Here is a 26,938-nt window from a genome sequence, read left to right as displayed (position 1 = left end):
CCCCATGCACCCCACAAAAAATTTTACAAATTGTTTTGGGCAGTGCGCAATAATGATTTGATAAAATTTTTAATAATTACAATAACAAAGATATCAAAAGCACACACTTATTGGTACAATGTTGGTCAAAAGATAAAATTTTCTCACAGTCCATAAAGACAGTCCTGATCATTCATCACAGTAAAATTGCAGTGTTGTTTTTTTTTTTCTCAAAGTCTGAGCAGTAAAAGAGAATGCACACGGAAGTAGTGGATTTCCATGCAGTCTTGAAGAAGTAGTGTTGTCCTTCCAACGGAAAGACAGTGCTGACTCTTGACATGCAGACAAGTAATGGGCCACAACAGAGCAAACCCACAGCAGAGTCAGTCGAAGTTTGGAAGAATATGGTAGGTAGGTCAACACAGAGCAGACCCACTGTAGTTCTAGTAGATATTATGGTATTGGTGGGCCATCAAAGGTGCAGACCCACTTCAGTCCTTGTAGAGATTATGGTATTGGTGGGCCATCAAAGATGCAGACCCACTGTAGTCCTTGTAGAGACGGCCAGCAGCCATCTGTTGCGACTGTACAGGTGCACAATCACCATCGAAACTTCTTGCGGAGAATATAGCAAGTCCATAAACCACTCACAAACCACTCACAAAGTTTTTGGAATTGTCCTTAGAACCAGCAATGCTGTTAATCAGTCCCTTGCTGAATTATTAACACACGTCCAAACACTAACAGTCCTCTTCTCACATATTGTCCATGTACTATGACCAACAGAAACGTGTGCAGGGAAATGTAACTTACAAGTTACTTAATTTGATGAACTGGTATCAATTACAATTTTATAACATAAGAATACAATAACAAAGGTACAAAATACATCATTAAAGAACATAACAATACTGATAACATTTGTAGTAGTAGGGGCTTTACAAAGCAATAGAAATAAACATATACATCAGTGTTACAGGAATTATGACATAAGTAAATACATAAAAGATCAGAATAACTTTTGAAACATCAGCTTCACACATGAGCATTAAAACAAAACAGAATAAATAATGTCTAAACATCTTTACAAAGTAAATAACATATTATTAATGCAAATTATATTTGATGATAACAGTATTCCTCATCATAGTGAATGTAGCTTAGTATTAGAAGAGAAAAAAAATTCTATGAAACCGCACACAGAGACAGGAAGAAAACAAATACACAAGCGTACACAAATACATAGTGGGACAACACAGGAGGAAAGGACAGGGTTTGTTTCCAGTGTAACATTTGGTACTGCAGTCCAACACAAAACGTCATTCCATAGATCTTTCCTCTTATTTCAACATTTGTTTCCACCAAAAAAAATCCTATCCAAGCATACTTTCTGTATTCTGTTCACATCCTCTTTCAAAAATAGTTTTTCTACACTGTACACTCCTTTTTTGCCAAACCATTTTCTTATAGCTTCTCAATGCATTTCTTCCAATTCATCATAACTCATTCTCTTATATAGGCTACCCCCTCTTAAGCTAACTTAAATCTACAGAGCTCAGATGCTAAACTAAGGGATGAGGCAATGCAGCAGCACAAAACAATTATCACAAACAGCAATGAAAGAAATGCAAATTGGCAAAGCTAGCAACAGTAAATGTAATAACTTATATCTAAACATGACAAACCCACAAGCAGAAAAAATAGTACACTAAAGACAACAACGCAGATAAGGGAAATGTATATTCACATCTTAATGTCTATGTAATTAAAGTGGTGCACCACAAGAAGTTATTCTACCAAACAAATTACCAAGTAGTTGAAAAGAAAATTCCGTATGCAATTCCTGTGAAGGGAAATGTCTTTTTGTGCTCCTTCGTTTCTTTTTAAGTACATCATAGAGTTATTATTTACTGGATCTGTAGGCATAAAATATTTATATTAGTACATCTATAAAATTTTATTTTAACCAATGCTGCAGTGCAGCTAGAAACTAGATATTAAACAAAATAGGCAAAGCAAGGCGTGAAACGCCATTCACTAGCCATATGGCATTTCATAATGCAGTAAACAATCTTTCAACTACCAAGACAATAGATGTGAAATGTTTCTCATCATTTCATTTCAGTAAATATCATAAATTAAGAACTCTACAGTGTAATCATGTTTTCAAGTTTGAGCGTGTCATATTTGCGATGCTTTCTACAAAGAAATGTCAATAGCGAGGATAATGGCCTCTTTCTTCTCCACCTAATGACTTTTTCTCAAGGCGGATGGCACACCTGGGGCTCACAACACATTACGTCACGGTCACTTACCTTTCTTACCGAAATACAACAGTTTCCGCTACAGTGACAGTCTCATATAAAAAATTTCACAGGTCGAGAATTTGCGTTACAAATGTGTAGAAACAATATCCTATAAATATAACAGTGTCCAAAAAATGTTCGCCGGCATTGTGAGACATTCACGCATATACACACATTTCATAACTCTTAAAGTACATTTCTTGGTTTCCAACATCCTTTTCATAAGTCAGAGTCCCTAACCACTACTCATTATTCCTTACCTTATTACACATGCACATATTCGTCGACACGTCAATCTTGCGGCGACACTTCAATATTTCATCATAATAAATACATAGCATAATCAAATTCCTCATATAGCATCAGCTTATTGATCATAAACATACCTCAAAAGCATAATACACAGCGTCGTCGTAATAATAACACCATAACACCTCAGCCAAATCTCAAAAACGTCGTAGATTTCTGCAATAATGTCAAAACCTAAAAAAGTATTCTCTGCTCATTTCAATAGTGTCATCTGCCTCAAATGTACTTTAAAAATCATGATCTCATACCAAATACATCATTCAAAGCTCTCATATTATCACAATGGTTCCAAAAAAATATGAACAATTCACAAGTACAGACAAAATACAATTTCATAAGTGTGAAGTTATCCAACTGTGTAATTGCGTAAATATCTGTCACTGACATAGTAAAAAAAATGTTTATCTCTCAGCTAAATGATCAGATAGCTGTGTATTTTATGTGTTAGAGAAATATGGTACCGATGTGTAAAGTTGTATAAGCAAATACCATATTAGCTAGGGCTCCTTGTGCTTGCCAGATATATGGTACACAAAGTAGGCGTGTACCCCCTGATGATTAATGTAATTATACCCTCAGGTGTTACAGATTACAGCAATGGAATGAAATGTATCACGGAAAACCTTTGTATCATTGTACTTCAAATATCTTTAAAAATAAATGATTTAAGTACAAAATTAATCATTCAAATACATGTACTGTAGCGCTAAACTGTGCGTCTTGTTGTAAGATAATCTCTGTGGAAGTGTCATAGTTATCGTCCTCCGAAAGCTAAGTTCTGCAGAAGCCAATGTACTTACCTCATGATAAACAAAAGTGAAATGTTTTGCGTATAGATATCTCAGTTATTACGCTTATTGCCGTGATGAAGAAAGTACTGGGCTGTAACGTATTGTTCTACTACTGAAAAGGCAGTCTCATTGTAGCTATACCACAAAAGTTACTAATAAAACATGTTTTACTTTCCAGAATAATACAGAAAAACTGTGCAGATATAAAACAGATACACCACAAAAGCAACAATGTAAATTGTGTCACACATTAGTAGTGTAGTGATGTAATCGTGTAGCTGTCAAAGAAACCAAATACTATGTCATCTTTAATCTCACAGAAAGTACTTCAAATAAAGAATGTCTTTTCAACTAAACCAAAATGTTGCATTAAAATCTCATTAGCAGTATATGTTCTAAGTATGTAAGCCTTATAGTCATTATGTAATCGTGCAAATAACAAGCAAGAATGTACACACACAATAACACTGTGACGTCTGTTCACTGTAATAATGCACTCGTAAACACTGTCTAAATATGTTCCCTAGGTTATAGACTGGATAGTTAACTTCAAAACATTGTTGCATGTTAACAGTTTCTCAATGTGACAAATTGTACTAGTAGCATGAAGTGAAAAATTTTATGGCAAAGACTAAGTTAAAAATCAGATTATCTTTCAATAAGTGAAGTGTGGTGCAATCCTTTACTCTTCATAGTACTCAGAGTTTCAACTTCAACGCAATTATCATTCAGTATACGTCGGTAAAGAATACTGGAATTTTTCTCAAGGTTAGCGTCTATGTTATTTTTCTCTGAGCCAGCCGGCGCACGTGGCTGCCTGCGGTGCGAGTCATTGTCTGTTTCTTTGTTGGCGCGCGTCGTTATTGGGATTAGCCTTGACGAGAACGCCCTGCCCTGTTTGAAGCTCGCCAGTTCTGATGGAATTCAGGTCTGTTGTTACAATCATAACGTCTGTCGCCATGTCGGTAGATTCCATAGTTTCTTTCTAGTCGGTGACGTGGTGGAGAATTTCTCCCTGAATCGTAACTGCGCGCTGGACCGTTGCGTCTAAAGTTATTCTGTCTCCCTTGATAATAATTGTTTTGGTTCCCATATTGTCTGTTTCTGTGGTCATCTCTGTCATATTCATTACTACGGAAGTGCGATATTTCTCTTTACCTATTATTCTGCCAATGGTTGTCATAAGGGTGGTGTCTGTTTTGGTCACGATTTGTGTTGTGAGAATAGCCTTGTCGTGTCCAGTTATTATTTCTTTCATTGCGGAATTGCGACGGATGTGACCTGTAATTGTTGTGTTCCTGTTTTCGCATTCCGCGATTGTCAGTGTCAATTTCTAATTCTTGTAAGAGTCCCTGAAAAGCTTCAATGTCGTCTTTGCAACGTCCTGCAAAAAAAATATGTCGTAAATGTTCAGGTAATTTGATTAAGCAAATGCGGATGAGTTCTGAGGGGCTGTATGGGTTTGACAGGTACTAATTCTTGTGCAATATGTCTTCAAAATATTTCACAAGACTGCTGGCGGCTCACCTCCAAGTGCACAACACTACGCGCTGTTCACATCCAGCTGCCCAACACTACAATGGCAGACAACAATGCAACCTAGCCACAGACTGCACACAGCACAGCCAGTGATTTTCATACAGAGCGCTACGTAACGTTGCCAATAAGAAAACATAAACAGCCTACTTATATTGTTAACATTCTGCATTGGGCACTGTGCCAAACACTTCTTGAAAAGTAGGAATATGGAATCTACCTTTTGCCCTGCATCCAAATATGAGTTCTTAGCAAAGTGTGATAAGGTGAATGTCTTGTATCTGGTAGAAATTGATCGACAATCATTCAATCTGAATGTTGAAAATGTACGAAAGTTGGTATAGTCCAGCTACTATTGGAACCTGTACTGAGGAAAATGCCAGTGAAACAAAAGAACTGAATACAGCTGATAAAATCTCGTAGTTATTTACAACAATCCAGCCAAATCGAAGTACCTGGCCCTAGGTAAGACCCTTGCACTCAAGTTATAGTATAATGAACAGCTACAACAATGACTATTCGACTGTAGTGAGAAAACTGATAGTTTATATTATGTAAATTAGAGGGGAAGGTCTGACTCACATTCTCACCTAATACCACATATCCGATCCTGTCCATTCCTCCATCTTCACTAATTTTAGATTTGAGGGAGTGTGCCGACACATCCATGCATTTGCGTGAAACACTTTGTCCAGATGGCCAGTGGTTAATCCAGCTGCCTAGTAAGAAGGCTATCCTGGTTTCAAATTCTGGTCAGACACACATTTTCACCCATCGCCACTGATTCTGCATTAAGTCTCGATGCAGCTGGTATCATTAGTTCCTTCACTTTCCTTTACTTTCTTCCCCCTCTCCCTTCAATTAACATAATACGTATCACAGCTTTGGATTCCACGATAAGAACAGACACCACCCATTCATGTAAGTGATATGTTATAATTTATTGTACCATCTTTTCTGAAATTATTTTTAGCAAAGAACAAAAATATTTATTTTATTATTTGAATAAAGTGCACTGAGAAACTTAATTTTATTGTTAGATGAGGATAGGCAGTTACACATGGGAACGCTGGAGATTTCCCAGTAGGTGGCGGATCTAAATCAATAATTTTGTTTAGCTGTTATTGTATAATTCGAGATTGCATTTTTAGCTAATTCACTCCACTGAGGTGGCTCCAAACTTGTGTTAATGTCACTATGACTAAGTAATCTAGTATCGCACATAGCGATGAGTTGACTGGCAGCGAGCAGAGCTAGCATGGCGGCTGTCTGGACGTTTCCACAGATGGCGGTGGTTCCCCCCAAGAGCAGCCACTCTACTTGTCCCGACGCAGTTCTGCCACAACACGCCAGCGTGGACCCCACCGCAGTGCTGCCAACAAGCCTGCACCCGGCGTCCCTCGTACCGCCAGGTGGCCCGCTTCTTCGCGCTCTTCGTGCTGACGGTGCTTGCATGGGCCATCGCCTACAGCATCGCCGGACCACAGGCGGCTCCAGGTGACTAGCAACCACCCACAATGCCCATTGCCTCAAGTTTTTTGTTGACATCTACAGGTGATGTTTTACGTGGTGAAGGGAGTATAATCTACACTACTGGCCATTAAAATTGCTACACCACGAAGATGACGTGCTACAGACGCGTAATCTAACCGACACCAAGAAGAAGCTGTGATAGGAAAATGATTAGCTTTTCAGAGCATTCACACAAGGTTGCCGCCAGTGGCGACACCTGCAACGTGCTGACATGAGGAACGTTTCCAACCGATTTCTCATACACAAACAGCAGTTGACCGGCGTTGCCTGGTGAAACGTTGTTGTGATGCCTCGTGTAAGGAGGAGAAATGCGTACCATCACGTTTCCGACCTTGATAAAGGTCGGATTGTAAGCCTATCGCGATTGCGGTTTATCGTATCGCGACATTGCTGCTCGCGTTGGTCGAGATCCAATGACTGTTGGCAGAATATGGAATCGGTGGGTTCAGGAGGGTAATACGGAACGCCGTGCTGGATCCCAACGGCCTTGTATCACTAGCAGTCGAGATGACAGGCATCTTATCCGCATGGCTGTAACGGATCGTGCAGCCACGTCTCGATACCTCAGTCAACAGGTGGGGACGTTTGCAAGACAACAACCATCTGCACGAACAGTTCGATGACGTTTGCAGCAGCATGGACCATTAGCTCGGAGACCATGACTGCGGTTACCCTTGACGCTGCATCACAGACAGGAGCGCCTGCGATGGTGTACTCAACGACGAACCTGGGTGCACAAATGGCAAAACGTCATATTTTCGGATGAATCCAGGTTCTGTTTACAGTATCATGATGGTCGCATCCGTGGTTGGCGACATCGCGGTGAACGCACATTGGAAGCGTGAATTCGTCATCGCCATAATGGCGTATCAACCGGCGTGATGGTATGGGGTGCCATTGGTTACACGTCTCGGTCACCTCTTGTTCGCATTGACGGGACTTTGAACAGTGGACATTGCGTTTCAGATGTGTTACGACTCGTGGCACTACCCTTCATTCGATCCCTGCGAAACCCTACATTTCAGTAGGATAATGCACGACCGAATGTTGCAGGTCCTGTACGGGCCTTTCTGGATAGAGAAAATGTTCGACTGCTGCCATGGCCAGCACATTCTCCAGATCTCTCACCAACTGAAAACGTCTGGTCAATGGTGGCCGAGCAACTGGCTCGTCACTTTACGCCAGTCACTACTCTTGATGAACCTTGGTATCGTGTTGGAGCTGCATGGGCAGCTGCGCCTGTACACGGCATCCAAGCTCTGTTTGTCTCAATGCCCAGGCGTATCATGGTCGTTATTACAGCCAGAGGTGGTTGTTCTGGGTACAGATTTCTCAGGATCTATGCACCCAAATTGCGTGAAAATGTAATCACATGTCAGTTCTAATATAATATATTTGTCCAATAAATACCCATTTGTCATATGCATTTCTTCTTGGTGTATCAATTTTATGGCCAGTAGTGTATATTCAGCCGTTTTATTTAGTTTATTGTTGACAGTCGAAAAGCTTATATTTGTTTTCGAGTGATCGACGAATGTTTATGTTCGAAAAAGATGGGCCAAAGAATCTCCGTTAAATTTTGACTGAAAACTGGAATAAAGTGCAGCACCGCATTCGAAATGTTGACTGTGACTTTTGAAGAATCTACTACGACTAACACAAGAGTTTACGAGTGGTATGAACGTTTGAAAGAGGGTCGAGAAGACTTTGTAGACGACGGCCGTCCCTAACGTCGTAGAACGTCAATCACGGGAAAATCGCCGAATCACCATCTGAGAGAGGTTCCTGGCGATGTCGGCGTACCCTTCGGCTCACACCAAGCAATCGTTCTCGGATGTTTTGGGCATGAAATGTGTAGCGACAAACCTTGTTCCGAAATTGTTGAATTTCGAACAAAAACGACGTTGCCTAGACGTCGCTAAGGTATTGCTGAGTAAAGTCGACAACGATCCAGAACTAGTAAAGAAGGTTATAATCGGTGATGGAACACGGGTATACGGGTATGACGTTTAAAGGAAGGCCCAATCGTCCCAAAGGAAACTACCCGAAGAGCACCGACAGAAAAAAATTCGAAAAGTACGATCACATGTGAAGATTCTTATCACTGTTTTCTCTGATTGCAGTGGGATAGAGCATCGTGAGTTCCTGCCTTATGGTCGTACGATCAATACGGAATGCTACCTGGAAGTTGTACGCCGTTTGCGTGAAGCAGTCCGAAGAGAACGACCAGAATTGAGGAAACTGCATCCCGATAATGCTTCCGCTCACACCTCAATCCTTGTCCGTGATTTTTTCACAAAACACAAAACCGTCATGTTGCCTCAGCCACCATATTCGCCAGATATGGCTCCCGGCTACTTCCTTCTACTCTCGAGGCTGAAGAGAAATATGAAAGGACGTCGTATTCCCACCACTGACGAAATAAAAACAGAATCGCTGAAGGAGCTGAACACCATAAAGAAAAGAGAGTTCCAGAAGTGCTTCCAAGATTTCAAAAATCGCCGGCACAAGTGTATTACATATGAGAGGATTTACTTTGAAGGCGACGGAGTTGATGTTGATAAATAAATAAAGATTCTTTACGGGTTCCGGAAAGGCTCAAAATCATGAAAAGTTCAATTTTTACTTTTTTGCGTTTTCTGAATCTGCAGACTATTACCTTTTAATAGATACATAATTTATTCAATTCCGAAGACTACAACTATTTTTAAATTTTTTTTGAAATGAGTTCTACATGGTCGTGACCTACTGTGGCGCTGTTGAACTGCTGTCAAATGGTGTTATTATTAACGTCCGTGTTCATCAGGTACATTTTAGTGATGTGAGATAAAGTATGTGTTGTGGCTAACCTATTTTCAGAGACTTAGCAGCACCTGAACTGTTGAAAAAGTGTATTCACGGAAAAACTCAAAATCCCAATGAAAGTGTAAATAGTGTTATATGGTCGAGAATCCCCAAGACTGTATTTGTTGGAATAGAAACACTTCACTTTGGTGTGTATGATGCTGTTGCGACTTTCAATGATGGCAACATTGTAAGGTGCAAGGTATTTAGAAATATGCGAATGAAGATAGGTTCTAACATGGTACGAGCGATGCTTGCTTTAGACAAGGAACGCCTTCGGGCTGCAGACAGGGCTGTAAAGAGTCTAGAAATACAATCAAGAGTAAACAGGAGGAGGAACAAGAGGAAGCTGGAGGAGGAGTTTGCAGAGGATGAAGATAATCCATCCTATGGACCTGGAATGCACTAAAAAGTTAATCCAATCTTTGTCGCTCGATTCCCAAAACTTTTATTTTCTCATACTAATTACATGTTTTCTAAGAATCTTCCAAACATATTTGTTTCAAACTTTCAGTAAATGTTACACAGTACCTTCTGCATAATTCAACACAGCCTTTTTCCAAAAAACTGTATATTTTTGAATATATAAATAAAAAATTGCAAAAAAATGTTGTGAATTTTCATTACAATTGAAAAAAAATCATCTTTAATAACTGAACTAAAATTTTGTAAAATCCCTGTGTTAAGTTGTAGCCCATATTCCAATAAATAATCTGTAAAAAGTTCAACTTCCTACCTCAAATACTTTGTGAGGAAAGATGTAATTTATAAGCGTTATTTTAACATTGCAAGTATAGGGCGTTCCGGAGCCCCTTAAGAAAAACAAAATTTCCTCTTACTTTTTGGTCACGGTTCGTATATTAATGCTTTGCGATTTCCTGCTCACTAAACGGTGTGCCAAGTACACTGACGCCTCTAAACACTATGCCCGTAACATGTTGGGAGAGTGAATGCCAACTAGTAGCGTTGCAGGCATGTGATGCAGTAGGGTAAGCGTATACGTGAAGCAGAGAGCCACAGACAGTCATTCCAGCGATGATAAAGGCTGGAATTGCGGAGATTCACAGATTCACTGATTTCCACAAAGGATAGATTCTTATAGCTCTGTGCCTGGGAATGAGCTTATCAACAACAATGGAACCAATCAGCTGTTCAAATACTACTATTATGAGCAACTATGGAAATAGGTTGAAGGAAGATGAAACAACAACTAGGCAACAGGTTGTCGGACGCTCGCGCCTCCTCACAGAGACGGCCGCTGTGGCCGGACGGTTCTAGGCGCTTCAGTCTGGAACCGCGCCGCTGCTACGATCACAGGTTCGAATCTTGCCTCGGGCATGGATGTGTGTGAAGTCCTTACGTTGGTTAGATTTGAGTAGTTCTAAATGTAGGGGACTGATGACCTGAGATGTCGAGTCCCATAGTGCTCACAGCCATTTGAACTATTTGAACCGTCTCACAGAACGTGGAGATTACAGACTTGCCCAGTCTGTAAAACAAGGTGGGCTACGATCTGTTGTAGATCTGACGACAGAGTGCAATGTAAGTGCAGGCAGAAGATTATGAGAGCACAGCATTCAGTGCACATTGTTGAGCATGGGGCGCGGCAGACATGTTAACTGGTTGAACCAACGACATCGTCTAATAAGATTGGAGTGAACACGAGGTTATCAAAATTGGACCCTGAATCAGAGAAAATACACTCCTGGAAATGGAAAAAAAAAACAAATTGACACCGGTGTGTCAGACCCACCATACTTGCTCCGGACACTGCGAGAGGGCTGTACAAGCAATGATCACACACACGGCACAGCGGACACACCAGGAACCGCGGTGTTGGCCGTCGAATGGCGCTAGCTGCGCAGCATTTGTGCACCGCCGCCGTCAGTGTCAGCCAGTTTGCCGTGGCATACGGAGCTCCATCGCAGTCTTTAACACTGGTAGCATGCCGCGACAGCGTGGACGTGAACCGTATGTGCAGTTGACGGACTTTGAGCGAGGGCGTATAGTGGGCATGCGGGAGGCCGGGTGGACGTACCGCCGAATTGCTCAACACGTGGGGCGTGAGGTCTCCACAGTACATCGATGTTGTCGCCAGTGGTCGGCGGAAGGTGCACGTGCCCGTCGACCTGGGACCGAACCGCAGCGACGCACGGATGCACGCCAAGACCGTAGGATCCTACGCAGTGCCGTAGGGGACCGCACCGCCACTTCCCAGCAAATTAGGGACACTGTTGCTCCTGGGGTATCGGCGAGGACCATTCGCAACCGTCTCCATGAAGCTGGGCTACGGTCCCGCACACCGTTAGGCCGTCTTCCGCTCACGCCCCAACATCGTGCAGCCCGCCTCCAGTGGTGTCGCGACAGGCGTGAATGGAGGGACGAATGGAGACGTGTCGTCTTCAGCGATGAGAGTCGCTTCTGCCTTGGTGCCAATGATGGTCGTATGCGTGTTTGGCGCCGTGCAGGTGAGCGCCACAATCAGGACTGCATACGACCGATGCACACAGGGCCAACACCCGGCATCATGGTGTGGGGAGCGATCTCCTACACTGGCCGTACACCACTGGTGATCGTCGAGCGGACACTGAATAGTGCACGGTACATCCAAACCGTCATCGAACCCATCGTTCTACCATTCCTAGACCGGCAAGGGAACTTGCTGTTCCAACAGGACAATGCACGTCCGCATGTATCCCGTGCCACCCAACGTGCTCTAGAAGGTGTAAGTCAACTACCCTGGCCAGCAAGATCTCCGGATCTGTCCCCCGTTGAGCATGTTTGGGACTGGATGAAGCGTCGTCTCACGCGGCCTGCACGTCCAGCACGAACGCTGGTCCAACTGAGGCGCCAGGTGGAAATGGCATGGCAAGCCGTTCCACAGGACTACATCCAGCATCTCTACGATCGTCTCCATGGGAGAATAGCAGCCTGCATTGCTGCGAAAGGTGGATATACACTGTACTAGTGCCGACATTGTGCATGCTCTGTTGCCTGTGTCTATGTGCCTGTGGTTCTGTCAGTGTGATCATGTGATGTATCTGACTCCAGGAATGTGTCAATAAAGTTTCCCCTTCCTGGGACAATGAATTCACGGTGTTCTTATTTCAATTTCCAGGAGTGTATGTCGCCTGAACAGATCAGTCAGGTTTCTTGGTACACCAGGTCAATGATCGTGTCTGCACACACAGCCATCTAGGTGAAAAATTACTTGAAAATAAATAAATAAATAAATGAAAACAGGCTGATGGAGGCAATATTATGCTGAGCGGGACATTCAGCTGGTCTTCAGTGGGACTCGTACTAGTAAACGAAGGCACCATGACAGCTATGGAGCGTGTGAACGTTGTCTGGATGCAGAATTTCCCAGTATATGATATCGATTAAAAGATCTCGGTTTCCCAACTGGGTGGCGGTGTTAAAATAGCGCGAAGTTTCGAAAGCTGTCATACAGTCTTCAGGCGAAATGATGAGTATTACACTTTCCAAAACGTCGTGATATTATAAGACTGCTAGCCAGCTGGAAAACCGAGAGCTTCTCGTCACTATGTAAACATTATTACGCACCAGCTGGATCCCTTCATACTTGACGTTGATTCCAACAGCAATGGTATCTTCCAACAGGATGGCTGTCCGTGTCACAAGGTCAGGTACATGACTGTGAAGCCATGTTGATGCCTTCACCACAAAATTCGCTGTAACACACCTAAGACACATTCAGACGCCAGCCCTATGTGCACAGGTCAATGGCTAGTACTTTGCTGGAACTGCGTGCCATGTCCGTAAACATCAGATGCCACATCCGGAAACCGTGACTTGTAGAATCCATGTCACTGCTGTACTGTATTCCATTGGGGTAACGACAGCTATTCAGCAATTGGTCACAATGGTTTTTGTCATCCCGTACATATCATTGTACACTCGAACATGCTAAATTCTTTGAATCGTAGGTCGCGCTAGTAATTTTGGCCAGTGGCTTTCCACTTATGTCTGAATGGGTCTTTCGTTTACTCCGGCCTAATTGAGTTCGTAAAGCCTGACATGCTAAGCGACAACGTGCTGTGGAGTTGTAAGTACTGTACACGGCGCTGCTTAACATTCTTCATTTTGTTGTTTCCAGTTGGTCACAAAACGCACAAATCCCTATTAAGTTGAATTTTACCTAAAAATTTTTTTGAATCGAAAGATGATGCATTGCATACACTAATGTGACAAAATTCATGGGACAGCGATATGCACATGTACAGATGGCGATAGTATAGCGTACACAAGGCATAAAAGGACAGTACATTGGTGGAGCTGTCATTTGTACTCAGGTGATTCATGTTAAAAGTTTTCAGTCGTGATTATGTCCTCACGACGGGAATTAACAGACATTGACCGCAGAAAGATCATTGGAGCTGTACGCGTTGGACATACCATTTCGGAAATTTTTAGTGTTCCGAGATCCACAGTATTAAGAGCGTGCCAAGAATATCAGATAGGAGGTATTACCTCTCACCACGGATAACGCAGTGGCCGACGGCATTTACTTAAAGACCAAGAGCAGCGGTGTTAGCCTAGAGTTGTAAGTGCTAACAGACAAGCAACACTGCGTGCAATAACCGCAGAAAGCAGTGTGGGACATATGACGAACGTATCAGTTAGGACAATGCGGCGACATTTGGCGTTAATGGGCTCTGGCAGCAGACGACAGACGCGACTGCCTTTTGTTAAGAGCACGACATCGTTGGCAACACCTCTCATGGGCTCGTGGCCATATCAGTTGGGCTCTAGACGACTGGAAAACAGTGGCCTGGTCAGATGATTGACTGATTTCATTTGAATATAACAGGGAAGCTAAAACCGCTTAGGTCTAACCCGCCACTGCCCGCATCGAAACTACGTTTACTGTGCGGTATCGCTCCCTGTCTATCTAGTAAAGCAACCAGTGTCCTTAAATAGTGCAAGGAGACCCTCTACCAGTTTTTTGTTAGACACAATTTCTTCAGGCCTGGTTGTCCCGAGGATTCTGTATCTTTTACTCTCTAATGCCATGCATTCGAAGATTCTCCACGCTCATCACAGATTCTACATTTAGGGTCCACTTTCTTTATACCCATTGCGTGTGGGTGTTATTTTTGAATTTCCCATAGCCGGTCATCAGTCCAATCATGTGTTTGATCTCTTTCCTGTTAAAATCCAGGATTACAGAGCTTCTTTTAAAACATGGCTTCGGTATCATTACCTTACCATGTTTTTGTTTATGGACCTTGGTATAATATCCTACGTGCTGTTTCCTAAGCCAGTTACGTAGTTCTAATATAATCATAGCCTTCGTGATTGTCAGGACAGGTTCCAGTCCAATAAATGGAATTGTTGCCCCAATCCTAGCCAATCTGTCGGCTTGTTCATTGCCACAGATCCCTGAGTGGCCAGGGACACACACTAGGTTTACCCTATGGCTTCCCCCTAGCTCCTCCAGAGCTCTGTGGAATTCTGCAACAATTTTAGATCTTGTTGCCGGCCGCGGTGGTCTAGCGGTTCTGGCGCTGCAGTCCGGAACCGCGGGACTGCTACGGTCGCAGGTTCGAATCCTGCCTCGGGCATGGGTGTGTGTGATGTCCTTAGGTTAGTTAGGTTTAAGTAGTTCTAAGTTCTAGGGGACTTATGACCTAAGATGTTGAGTCCCATTGTGCTCAGAGCCATTTGAACCATTTTTTTTAGATCTTGTTGCAGGAGCTGCCAATGATTTCAGAGCTACCTGGCTGTCTGAATAGATGTAGATGCTATGGTCTTTGTAGCACCTACACATATTCTCCTCCACACATGCCCTGATTGCAGTAATTTCAGCTTGAAATACAGAGGCCAGTTTTCCTAGAGAGATGATGTCCTCCAGTCTCGGCTGAATCCAGTACACGCCTGCCCCAACGCCTTGGTCTGTTTTCGACCCATCAGTGAACCAAACGATGTCCCCCGTATGGTGTCGAACTGTTTTTTCCCACTGCTCCCCGCTTTCAATTATTATATTGTAAGGCTTGTCGAAGCAGTTGGGAGTTATCATATAGTCGGCACGCATTTCCCCAGCCATTCCTATATTTACCTCACTCACTAGGTTGGTGTATGATTCTCGATATCTGAATGAGACCCAGTTTTTGCCCGTTTTAAGTCTGTGTGCTCTAGCTGCTGATCCAAAGGTGTAGTGGAGGCATGTCCAGCATGGCTTCCATTCCAGCGGTTGGTATGCTGCTAATTCCGCCTGTTATGCAGGCCAATCTCTGCACTGTAGAAAGCTCCTTAGCTGCAACCCACTGTTCTACCTTCTTCCGCCCCACTACAGCCCTGTAGAAAATCCTAGGTCTGACCACTGTGGTGTATATCCAGTGCATACCTCTGGGGATTACGCCTGAGTTTTTGCCACAAGCCCTTCTAGTACTCACTAGAGTACTTTTTGCCTTGGAACAGATACTCTTAATGTGAGGGGCCCATGTTAGCTTCTCATCTAAGGTTTCCCCTTAGATGTTTCACTATCCTCTTCACAGGTAGAGTTTCAGCGAAGAGCTTTAGATTCCAAATTGAGTGTTGAATATGTCTCTTCGTAAATGGCACCACAATAGTCTTCTTTGGATTAACTCTCAGATCCTGTTTAATGCACCAATTTTGCACAATGTCCAAGCTTCCTTATGTCATATTTCTAACTGTGTCAATAAATTTGGCAAGTATTACTATGACAAGGTCATCTGTGTATCCCTGGCAGAAGCATTGTCTGGAATTTAATTCCACAATGAGTTCGTTCACGAGATTCCACAATAGAGGGGACAAGAAATCCTTCTTGTGGAAAGCCTCTAGTGGTGTTAATTACCATCTTTTCATTCATCATGGTAGCCTCTTCCTTCCACTAAGCACGGCCCTGGTCCACCTGCATATAGTGGTCCCCAGGTCATGCACCTCTGCTGCCCTTACCATGGAATCGAAGGTCGTATTACTGAAGGCCCCCTCGATTCAACTATTTCTTGAAAGTGAAGTGCTTTCTACACCTTCCCAACGAGTTGGTGGAGAGCTGACTCACATGATTTACCTGCTTGATATGCGTGCTGGTTTGAATGTAGAGGAGCTGTACTTAGACTCCTCTCCTCAACATATACATTAACCAGTTTTTCCAATGTTTTGAGAATGAAGAAGGACAGACTGATTGGCCTCATATCCTTAGCCTAAGTATGATAAATTATCCATGGCTTTGGAATGAAGACAACCTTCACTGCCCTCCAAGCATTGGGAATGATTCCTACTGCTAGGCTAACCCTGAGTAGTCTGCATAGGACTCTTATGAGCTTCTCTGCTGCCTGTTGCAGGAGAGCTGGAAAAATTCCATCTGGGCCAGATGACTTGAACGGTTGGAATGTTCCCACTGCCCATTGGATTTTATTAAAGTTAACACACTCCTTGGCGGACTCCCAGTCCTCTCTTCGAGTGCCTGAGAACCATTGTCTCTCCTGGATCACATTCTGGACTGTGCTGTCCGGCAGAGCATATTAAACACAGTGAGTTTTGAGGAGCAGTTCCAGCATCTCATGTGCTGTCTTTGCATATTCCCCATCCTCCTTCCTCAACCTACCTCCTGGATTGGTTGGTACTCTAGTGAGAATCTTGTGCGGTCTGGCTTGTGCAGCCGTGCTCTCCACTTCCTCACTGAATGCCTTACAGGATGCCTCCTTTGCTTGTCTGATTGCGAGATTGTAGTTGACAAGGGCCTCACGATATTTAGGCCATTGTCATTTACGTCTCGCAATATTAAACAGTCTCTGTACCTGTTTTCTTTGCGTTTCTAAATTGTTCTTCCACCAAGAAACACACCTATTTGTGCACTTCTTGGTGATTGTGCAGTTATCTTGATATGAGGTCACTATGGCAGCCTCTGCTGCTTCCTCCAATTCTACTGGATTCCTTACCGATGTTTTAATTTCCGATAAGCCTAAATCAAGGTCCCTCCTATGTCTCCCCGTCTGGTTTCCTGGGATTCCTATAGGTCATGGTCTATCTGATTCCCATTTCAATCTTGAATTTAATGTACAAGTGGTCCGATGAGGATGGCTCCAGCACCACATGCCATCGTTTTACATAGCTGCCTGTCATCATGGAACTAAAGTTTATGTCAGTTACTTCTTCCCTTCTGCTATTCCTGAATGTGGGTTCATTGCTCCTATTCAGGACTTCTAAGTTATTAGCTAAAAGGAATTCAAGAAGGTACTTATCTGTACTGTCGGTGTCCTTGCTGCCCCACACTAGGTTGTGGGCATTGGCGTCGCACCTTGCTGGCAAATCTCTACCAGTTTCCTCTCCTGCAAGGGAGGAGTGTAGCTGTCTTGATAAGGGAGGTATGCTGAGGCCAAAACAACTTCCCTCGTGATACCTTCATCACATTGCTCCATTTTAATGGTCACTAAATCCCTAGAGCAGAAATCCATCATTGGCATGAAAGAAATTCCATTTCTTACATAAATGAAGTTACTTAGATTTCTACCATAGATCAGCTTACCTCCAGTGCCACCAAGACCCGATACACCTCTTTTATACACTACTGGCCATTAAAATTGCTACGCCACGAAGATGCCGTGCTACAGACGCGAAATTTAACCGACAGCAAGAAGATGCTGTGATACGCAAATGATTAGCATTTCTGAGCATTCACACAAGGTTGGCGCCGGTGGCGACACCTACAACGTGCTTACATGACGAAGGTTTCCAACCGATTTCTCATACACAAACAGCAGTTGACCGGCGTTGCCTGGTGAAACGTTGTTGTGATGCCTCCTGTAAGGAGGAGAAATGCGTACCATAACGTTTCCGACTTTGATAATGGTCGGATTGTAGCCTATCACGATTGGGGTTTATCGTATCGCAACATTCCTGCTCGCGTTGGTCGAGATCCAATGACTGTTAGCAGAATATGGAATCGGTGGGTTCAGGAGGGTAATACGGAACGCCGTGCTGGATCCCAACGGCCTCGCATCACTAGGTCTGGATGACAGGCATCTTATCCGCATGGCTGTAACGGATCGTGTAGCCACGTCTCGATCCCTGAGTCAACAGATGGGGACGTTTGCAAGACAACAACAATCTGTACGAACAGTTTGACGACGTTTGCAGTAGCATGGACTATCAGCTCGGAGACCGTGGCTGCGATTACTCTTGATGCTGCATCACAGACAGGAGCGCCTACGATGGTGTACTCAACGACGAACCTGGGTGCACGAATGGCAAAAGTCATATTTTCGGATAAATCCAGGTTCTGTTTACAGCATCATGATGGTCGCATCCGTGTTTGGCGACATCGCGGTGAACCACATTGGAAGCGTGTATTCGTCATCGCCATACTGGCGTATCACCCGGCGTGATGATATGGCGGGCCATTCGTTACACGTCTCGGTCACTTCTTGTTCGCATTGACGGCACTCTGAACAGTGGACTTTACATTTCAGATGTGTTTCGACCCGTGGCTCTACCCTGCATTCGATCCCTGTGAAACCCTACATTTCAGCAGGATAATGCACGAACGCATGTTGCAGGTCCTGTACGGGCCTTTCTGGATACAGATAATGTTCGACTGCTGCCCTGGCCAGCGCATTCTCCAGATCTCTCACCAATTGAAAATGTTTGGTCAATGGTGGCCGAGCAACTGGCTAGTCACAATATGCCAGTCACTACTCTTGATGAACTGTGGTATCGTGTTGAAGCTGCATGGGCAGCTGTACCTGTACACGCCATCCAAGCTCTGTTTGACTCAATGCCCAGGCGTATCAAGGTCGTTATTACAGCCAGAGGTGGTTCTTCTGGGTACTGGTTTGTCAGGATCTATGCTCCCAAATTGCTTGAAAATGTAATCACATGTCAGCTCTAGTATAATATATTTGTCCAAGGAATACCCGTTTATCATCTGCGTTTCTTCTTGGTGTAGCAATTTTAATAGCTAGTAGTTTATAAATTGGGTTCTTGCATCAGGACCACATCATCTTCCTGCCTCCTCTGGCAGCGACCTCCAGTCTCCGTCTTTCTGCCATCTTTGATGTCTTTGAGAACCATGATGGTGTCGTGCGAGAACCGTAAAAACAATTTCAGGTCCTGCTCCTTCATCGCCTTCAGGGAGTTTTCTCCTACCTCCACTACCAGGCTTCATCCTTCTGGTGCAACCTTCTGGTTGATCACTCTCCAATCTTCTGTCGAGACTTTTTGGTTCTGAGCTCCTACTTTCCCGAACAGTGTCTTAGGAGAGACTTCCTTAAGTATCTTTGGTATCCATATTGATATCAAGGGGACCTTGTCGTTAAGTCGTTCCACCGTGTGCACCTCTAACACACATAAATGAGTCCAACACGATCTAGATAGACTCTCCTGAAGTTGGGTCCTGGGTCAGCGTCCCCCCCCCCCCCCAATCTTTTCAAAGAGGACCATCTGTACCAATCTTCCTGCTGTGAGGTGATGGCCACCAGTGGATAGCCTTCCTGGATAACTGCCTTCCTAAAAACCGAGACTGCAGTACTCGCTCGCTTATACATTGAGGAGGGGTCTTTGATTCCTCCTTTATCCACTTGCTACCTGTCTTTGACGTAGTGGGGGTCTGCTTATCCCCTTCAACTTGAGACAGTTTCTTCCTGGGGGTTTTAGGTTCAAATCCCTTTAATTTCCTCTACTTGTCTTTAGGAAGCCATTCTTTCCCTTTATTTTTCCTCTGTTCTCTGAGTAGTTTCCTCCTCTGTGCCCCAGACAAGCCTTTGATCTTAACCTGGTCTAGCTTCTCAGTTACAGTTCCCACTTCTGGTTCAGGTCTAGAACCTGATTCAGTAGTGGGAATGCTTTCCATCGGTACTGACCCCTATGTTTGGATATCTGAGGTCTCAGTTTGCTCCTCAGTTTGTTTTTCTATTTTTTCTTCAATTGTGTCCATATTGGTTCCACGAGATTTGTGATCTGCTAGGCCCACACCACGAATACCCTGCACGGTGCAGGGGTACTTACTCAGGGAGGTCGCCTGGTATCCCCGAGGCTCCATTTGCGACACATCTTCCTATGTGTCACGCACCCCTTGGCACGGATAGCATCACACCTTGGGTCATGGAGTTGGGTAGCACCAGGAGTGGGTAGGGAAGATGGGACATTGTGGGACACTTTTAGTCTGATCCATTGGCTGAGGCCATTCCAGCAGTAGGTCCTCTTTCTTTGGCATAGCCCTCAGCTTCATGAAGATACACAAGCCTCTCTACGTGCACACACAGTGCTTCATCAGGATGGTGTCCCCCAGAGAAATGGTCAGATGAATCCTTATAACAATTGGTAAGAACTAATGGGAGCGTTTGAGTGTGGCGCAGACCCAACGAAGCCATTGACCCGAGTTGTCAAAAATGCACTGTGTAAGCTGGTGGTGGCTCCATAACGGTCTGGGCTGTGTTTACATGGAATTGGCCGGATCCTCTGATGCAACTCAACCAATCGTTGACTGTAAATGGTCATGTTCGGCTACTTGGAGACCATTTACAGCCATTTATGGACTTTATGCCTCAACAAACAATGGAATTTTTATGCATAACAATGCTCCATGTCACTGGGTCACAACTGTTCGCAGTTGGTTTGAAGAATGTTCTTGATAGTTCGAGGGAATTATCTGACCACCCATAAGGCCCAATATGAACCCCACCGAACATTTATGGGACATAATCGGGAGGTCAGATTGTGCACAAAATCCTGCACCAGCAACACCTCCGCAATTATGGACAGCTGGACAGGCAGCTTCGCTCAATATTTCTTCAGGGAATTTCCAACGACTTTTTGAGTCCATGCTACATCGAGTTGGTGCACTACGCCGGGCAAAAGGAGACCCAACGTGATATTAGGGGGTATTCCGCCACTTTTGTCACCTCCGTGTATACGATAGTTTGTAAATGTAATAGAACCACATAAGACAAGAGAGGTGGAAATTCATATGCACAGACGCTTCAACGTCCTCGCTATCAACAGGACGTTAAACCTTATTTTTTCATCCTTCCTTTGTTCTGATATTGTGTTTTTGAATAACTGGTGAAAAAAGTAACTGGAATCAGTCAGAACTCTCATACTGGTTGACTTTTGATGTCTATGAAAAATCAAACGACATACAAATAGCGCTGAAAACATTCAAGAATGATGCATAATTTTTCATGTGAACCAAAATCTGCAGAGGTATCGCTGCTTTTCTGTACATCACAAACGAAAAATTAGAAAACCTTAACAGTAGCTAACTGATATGTATAATGATCACAGTCCAAAGATTTAAAGGATATGGTTAGTGTAAACGAAACTCGTTAGTTGAGATGTCCACGAAAAAATTCAGTTGCGAACCAAACGAAAACGGTTATAATGCGTTTCTTTGCTTCACACAGTTCAGTCATTTGCAGAGGACAGGCGTGGATGTCTGGTGGTTACATACCTGCTCGGACTGGTGCCGCTGACACCGGCTGAGTGCCACTGACCCGGCCTGCTGTCTTGCAGCTCGCGTCGCCACTGAGTGAGTCGTGTCTCTGTTTAGGCGGACAACTGTTCGGGCTGGCGGTGCTGGTCCTGGGCGCTCACCTTGGCGGACAGTTGGCAGCCCTGCTGAGGTTGCCCAGTCTGCTCGGGATGATGCTCGTGGGCATGGCTCTGCAGAACCTTCACCTGATCGACCTGGGTGGATCTTACACATACGTATGCGCCGTGCTGAGGTGAGCATCTTCTCCTAGTAATGGTAACCCACAGTTATCAGTGTACTGTAATAAGCAAGATAGTTGTTGTTGTTGTTGTTATGGTCTTCAGTCCTGAGACTGGTTTGATGCAGCTCTCCATGCTACTCTATCCTGTGCAAGCTTCTTCATCTCCCAGTACCTACTGCAACCTACATCCTTCTGAATCTGCTTAGTGTATTCATCTCTTGGTCTCCCCCTACGATTTTTACCCTCCACGCTGCCCTCCAATACTAAATTGGTGATACCTTGATGCCTCAGAACATGTCCTACCAACCGATCCCTTCTTCTGGTCAAGTTGTGCCACAAACTCCTCTTGTCCCCAATCCTGTTCAATACTTCCTCATTAGTTACGTGATCTACCCATCTAATCTTCACCATTCTTCTGTAGCACCACATTTCGAAAGCTTCTATTCTCTTCTTGTCCAAACTATTTACCGTCCATGTTTCACTTCCATACATGGCTACACTCCATACAAATACTTTCAGAAATGACTTCCTGACACTTAAATCTATACTCGATGTTAACAAATTTCTCTTCTCCAGAAACGCTTTCCTTGCCATTGCCAGTCTACATTTTATATCCTCTCTACTTCGACCATCATCAGTTATTTTGCTCCCCAAATAGCAAAACTCCTTTACTACTTTAAGTGTCTCATTTCCTAATCTAATACCCTCAACATCACCTGACTTAATTCGACTACATTCCATTATCCTCGTTTTGCTTTTGTTGATGTTCATCTTATATCCTCCCTTCAAGACACCATCCATTCCATTCAACTCTCTTCCAAGTCCTTTGCTGTCTCTGACAGAATTACAATGTCATCGGCGAACCTCAACGTTTTTATTTCTTCTCCATGGATTTTAATACCTACTCCGAATTTTTCTTTTGTTTCCTTTACTGCTTGCTCAATATACAGATTGAATAACATCGGGGAGAGGCTACAACCCTGTCTTACTCCCTTCTTAACCACTGCTTCCCTTTCATGTCCCTCGACTCTTATAATTGCCATCTGGTTTCTGTACAAATTGTAAATAGCCTTTCGCTCCCTGTATTTTACCCCTGCCACCTTTAGAATTTGAAAGAGAGTATTCCAGTCAACATTGTCAAAAGCTTTCTCTAAGTCTACAAATGCTAGAAACGTAGGTTCGCCTTTCCTTAATCTTTCTTCTAAGATAAAGCAGGATAGTACACATTGATTAATAACTTGTTAGTTGACCTAAGATGAAGCTCTACGGTGAACAATAGTTTTGGAAAATGAAGCCACCATTTGAGATGGCGCTTGATAGTTAGCAACTCTGAAACCTACTATTGATTCTCTATTGTGTACCATACTGTATGTGCATTTGAATTTGATTCTTGGCATGTTATGTTCTATGAGACACTAGACAACTGGATGATTGCTATAAATCTCTGTTACATGACGTACTCCCAGCTATGAGATGTATTGTGCCTTAGAGTATATATAACAGTTTGTTAGGGGTGCAGATATTTCTGTTGATGATTGATGACAGCACACCGAACAACATTACGTCAGTGTTTACTTCAGTTGCAGACAAAAGAGCTAGTGCTGTTGAGAGTAGTATGCTTTTAGGTTGATTAGTACCTCCAAGTATGAGTCGCACAAACAAGCCATTAATGATTATTTTTCCTGGGCAGTAGGTCAGGTATTGAAGTGTGGGCGCTAAACAAATAATGTATACTGATAGACGTAGTCCGTTTGCAGAGCAGTTATATTCGTGCAGAAAACGTCACGTAGTAAATTATGTGACGTGTTTGAGGGAAGACTGTTACGCGCAGAGAAAAAAACAAGACCCTTATGTGGGTACGTAATTATTAAGGTATCGATTACCACAATATTTCTAACTATACCACTAACACCTTATATAGACGGGATGAACATTGATAAAACCGACATCAGAAGGGACAGATTTCTGACTGGAAAATGGGGGAAAAATCCGATGAACACATGTCCTGAAATGTGTTGTTGACATGGTAAATGAGCTGACGAATGAAAGTTCCTGCTGTGTGTTCCTTGAGTGTTGCATGCTGTATGATGCAGCGTACTGTTAGCAACAGAATGGTCAGCTATTCATGTCGGAAACAAGCCGAGATGAGGTCTGTGTACAGCCAAGTAGTTGGAAAGTGTCGGGAGGCAAGACGACTGTACCAAAACAAGACCCTGACAGACGCCAACCGCATCACGCAACATTTCAAGCCCTTTTTGGGCATCTGCGTGATCATGGGTCCTTTCAGACAGACGAACGTGCAGGGAAGCGGCGGACTGCGCATACACCAGTTTTGGAGGACCATGTTCTCCAGGATATTCAGATGAAATGGCCCGCCAATGTGGTGCAAGCCAAATTACTATTATACGTATGCTGCATGACAACCGCTACTATCCCTATCTACTCAATGAGTGCAAGGATTATCAGTTGTGGATTTCCATCTGTGAGAAGGATTTTGTCATTGGTTTTTGCACCAGACCATCACAATTGTGGGATTTCTGTTATTATTCCTCTTTACTGACAAAGCAGTCTTTACGAGAATTGGCATTGTCAAACTGCATAATCGTCTTCTGTGGGCTACGGACAACCATCGGGGAATGACTGAGGTGTCTCATCAGCATTGGTACAGCATCAGTGTGTGAGCAGGGGTTCCTAGCGACCACATCTTGGGCCAGTTATTATTCCAAACATGTCAATGCAGGAATGTACCTGGAATTCCTGCAGAATACCCTGTCTGAGCTGCTTGAGAATGTGATTTTGGTAATACGACAGATTATGCGGTTTCTGCGTGACAGAGCACCACCCCACTTCCGTATTACAGTTCGCTGACGCCTCTACAACTCTGCTAAATCACTGGACTTTTTTCACCTCTGGAGGCATCTAAAAAAGCGTTGTTTATGCCGAACCAGTTCCTAATGTACAGACCCTTCAACATCGTGTTCACAACGCCTGTGACACTATATGGGGAGAGGTTGGAAAGTGGGAAAGAGTGCGGCAGTCCATGATGCGACGCGTGAACGCGTGCACTGCATCCCGTGGAGGTCACTTTGAACATTTGCTGCGACGTGAATGAGCTGCATCTCTGTACTGTGTTCTGGGATGATTTGTTGTGATTGCACGCACACCATCCATAGGTCGAATCCCCAGATTGACGTACAGACATGCAGTTAGGTTGCGTGGGATAACCATGAGATCGCTCCTGCTGTCACACGGAATCGCATCCCGGACCACAACTTCAGGTGTAGGTCCAGTAGCACGTAGACAAGTATGTTGCAGGCACTCCACTGTCCTCCTAATCAACACAAGACCATCACTAGCACCGTATTCCTACCAAGCTTTCATCAAAAAATGCATTAGACCGCTACCATGATCTCCAATGAGCTTTCGCTTTACACCATGGAAGCCGCAAAGGACGGTGGTTTCTTGTCAGTGGAACGCACACTACAGGGAGTCTGTCTTGGAGCAGTCCTTGATGTACAGGGTGGTCCATTGATCGTGACCGGGCGAAATATCTCACGAAATAAGCGTCAAACGAAAAAACTACAATGAACGAAACTTGTCTAGCTTGAAGGGGGCAACCAGATGGCGCTATGGTTAGCCCGCTAGATGGCGCTGCCATAGGTCAAACGGATATCAGCTGCGGTTTTTTAAATAGGAACTCCTACTTTTTATTACATATTCGTGTAGTACGTAAAGAAATATGAATGTTTCAGTTGGACCACTTTTTTCGCTTTGTGATAGATGGCGTTCTAATAGTCACAAACATATGGCTCACAATTTTACACGAACAGTTGGTAACAGATAGGTTTTTTAAATTAAAATACAGATAGTTGATACGTTTGAACATTTTATTTCAGTTGTTCCAATGTGATACATGTACCTTTGTGAACTTACCATTTCTGAAACCGCATGCTGTTACAGCGTGATTACCTGTGAATACCACATTAATGCAATAAATGCTCAAAATGACGTCCGTCAACCTCAATGCATTTGGCAATACGTGTAACGACATTCGTCTCAACAACGAGTAGTTCGCCTTCCGTAATGTTCGCACATGCATTGACAATGCGTTGACGCATGTTGCCAGGCGTTGTCGGTGGATCACGACAGCAAATATCCTTCAACTTTCCCCACAGAGCCGGCCGAAGTGGCCTACCGGTTCTAGGTGCTTCAGTCTGGAGCCGCGCGACCTCTACGGTCGCAGGTTCCAATCTTGCCTCAGGCATGGATGTGTGTGATGTCCTTAGGTTAGTTAGGTTTAAGTAGTTCTAGGTTGTTGGGGACTGATGACCTCAGAAGTTGAGTCCCATAGTGCTCAGAGCCATTTGAACAATTTTTTCCCCCACAGACAGAAATTCGGGGACGTCAGATCCGGTGAACGTGCGGGCCATGGTACGTTGCTTCGACGACCAATCCACCTGTCATGAAGTATGCTATTCAACACCGCTTCAACCGCACGCGAGATATGTGCCGGAGATCCATCATGTTGGAAGTACATCCGCATTCTGTCACGCAGTGAAACATCTTGTAGTAACATCGGTAGAATATTACGTAGGAAATCAGCATACATTGCACCATTTAGATTGCCATCGATAAAATGAGGGCGAATTATCCTTCCTCGCCGGCCGCGGTGGTCTCGCGGTTCTAGGCGCTCAGTCCGGAACCGCGTGACTGCTACGGTCGCAGGTTCGAATCCTGCCTCGGGCATGGATGTGTGTGATGTCCTTAGGTTAGTTAGGTTTAAGTAGTTCTAAGTTCTAGGGGACTGATGACCACAGATGTTAAGTCCCAAAGTGCTCAGAGCCATTTGAGCCATTATCCTTCCTCCCATAATGCCGCACCATACATTAACCCGCCAAAGTCGCTGATGTTCCACTTATCGCAACCATCGTGGATTTTCCGT

At 43.9% G+C, this 26,938-nt stretch overlaps 1 protein-coding gene across 1 annotated transcript in view; it reads left to right on the top strand.

Moving 5' to 3' along the window:
• Positions 1–26,938, top strand: part of LOC126088239 (sodium/hydrogen exchanger 9B2-like) — a 154,777-nt gene that overhangs the window by 45,189 nt on the left and 82,650 nt on the right. The window contains exons 3-4 of the mRNA XM_049906369.1: positions 6,207–6,418; positions 21,834–22,008. Coding sequence (XP_049762326.1) covers positions 6,207–6,418; positions 21,834–22,008 — 387 coding nt within the window. The remainder of the gene's footprint in view (positions 1–6,206; positions 6,419–21,833; positions 22,009–26,938) is intronic.

This window comes from Schistocerca cancellata, chromosome 6 (genome assembly GCF_023864275.1).
Source record: "Schistocerca cancellata isolate TAMUIC-IGC-003103 chromosome 6, iqSchCanc2.1, whole genome shotgun sequence".
Lineage (NCBI taxonomy): Eukaryota > Metazoa > Arthropoda > Insecta > Orthoptera > Acrididae > Schistocerca > Schistocerca cancellata.
Note: the sequence above shows the minus strand (reverse complement) of the source record. Positions and strands in the feature narration are given on the sequence as shown.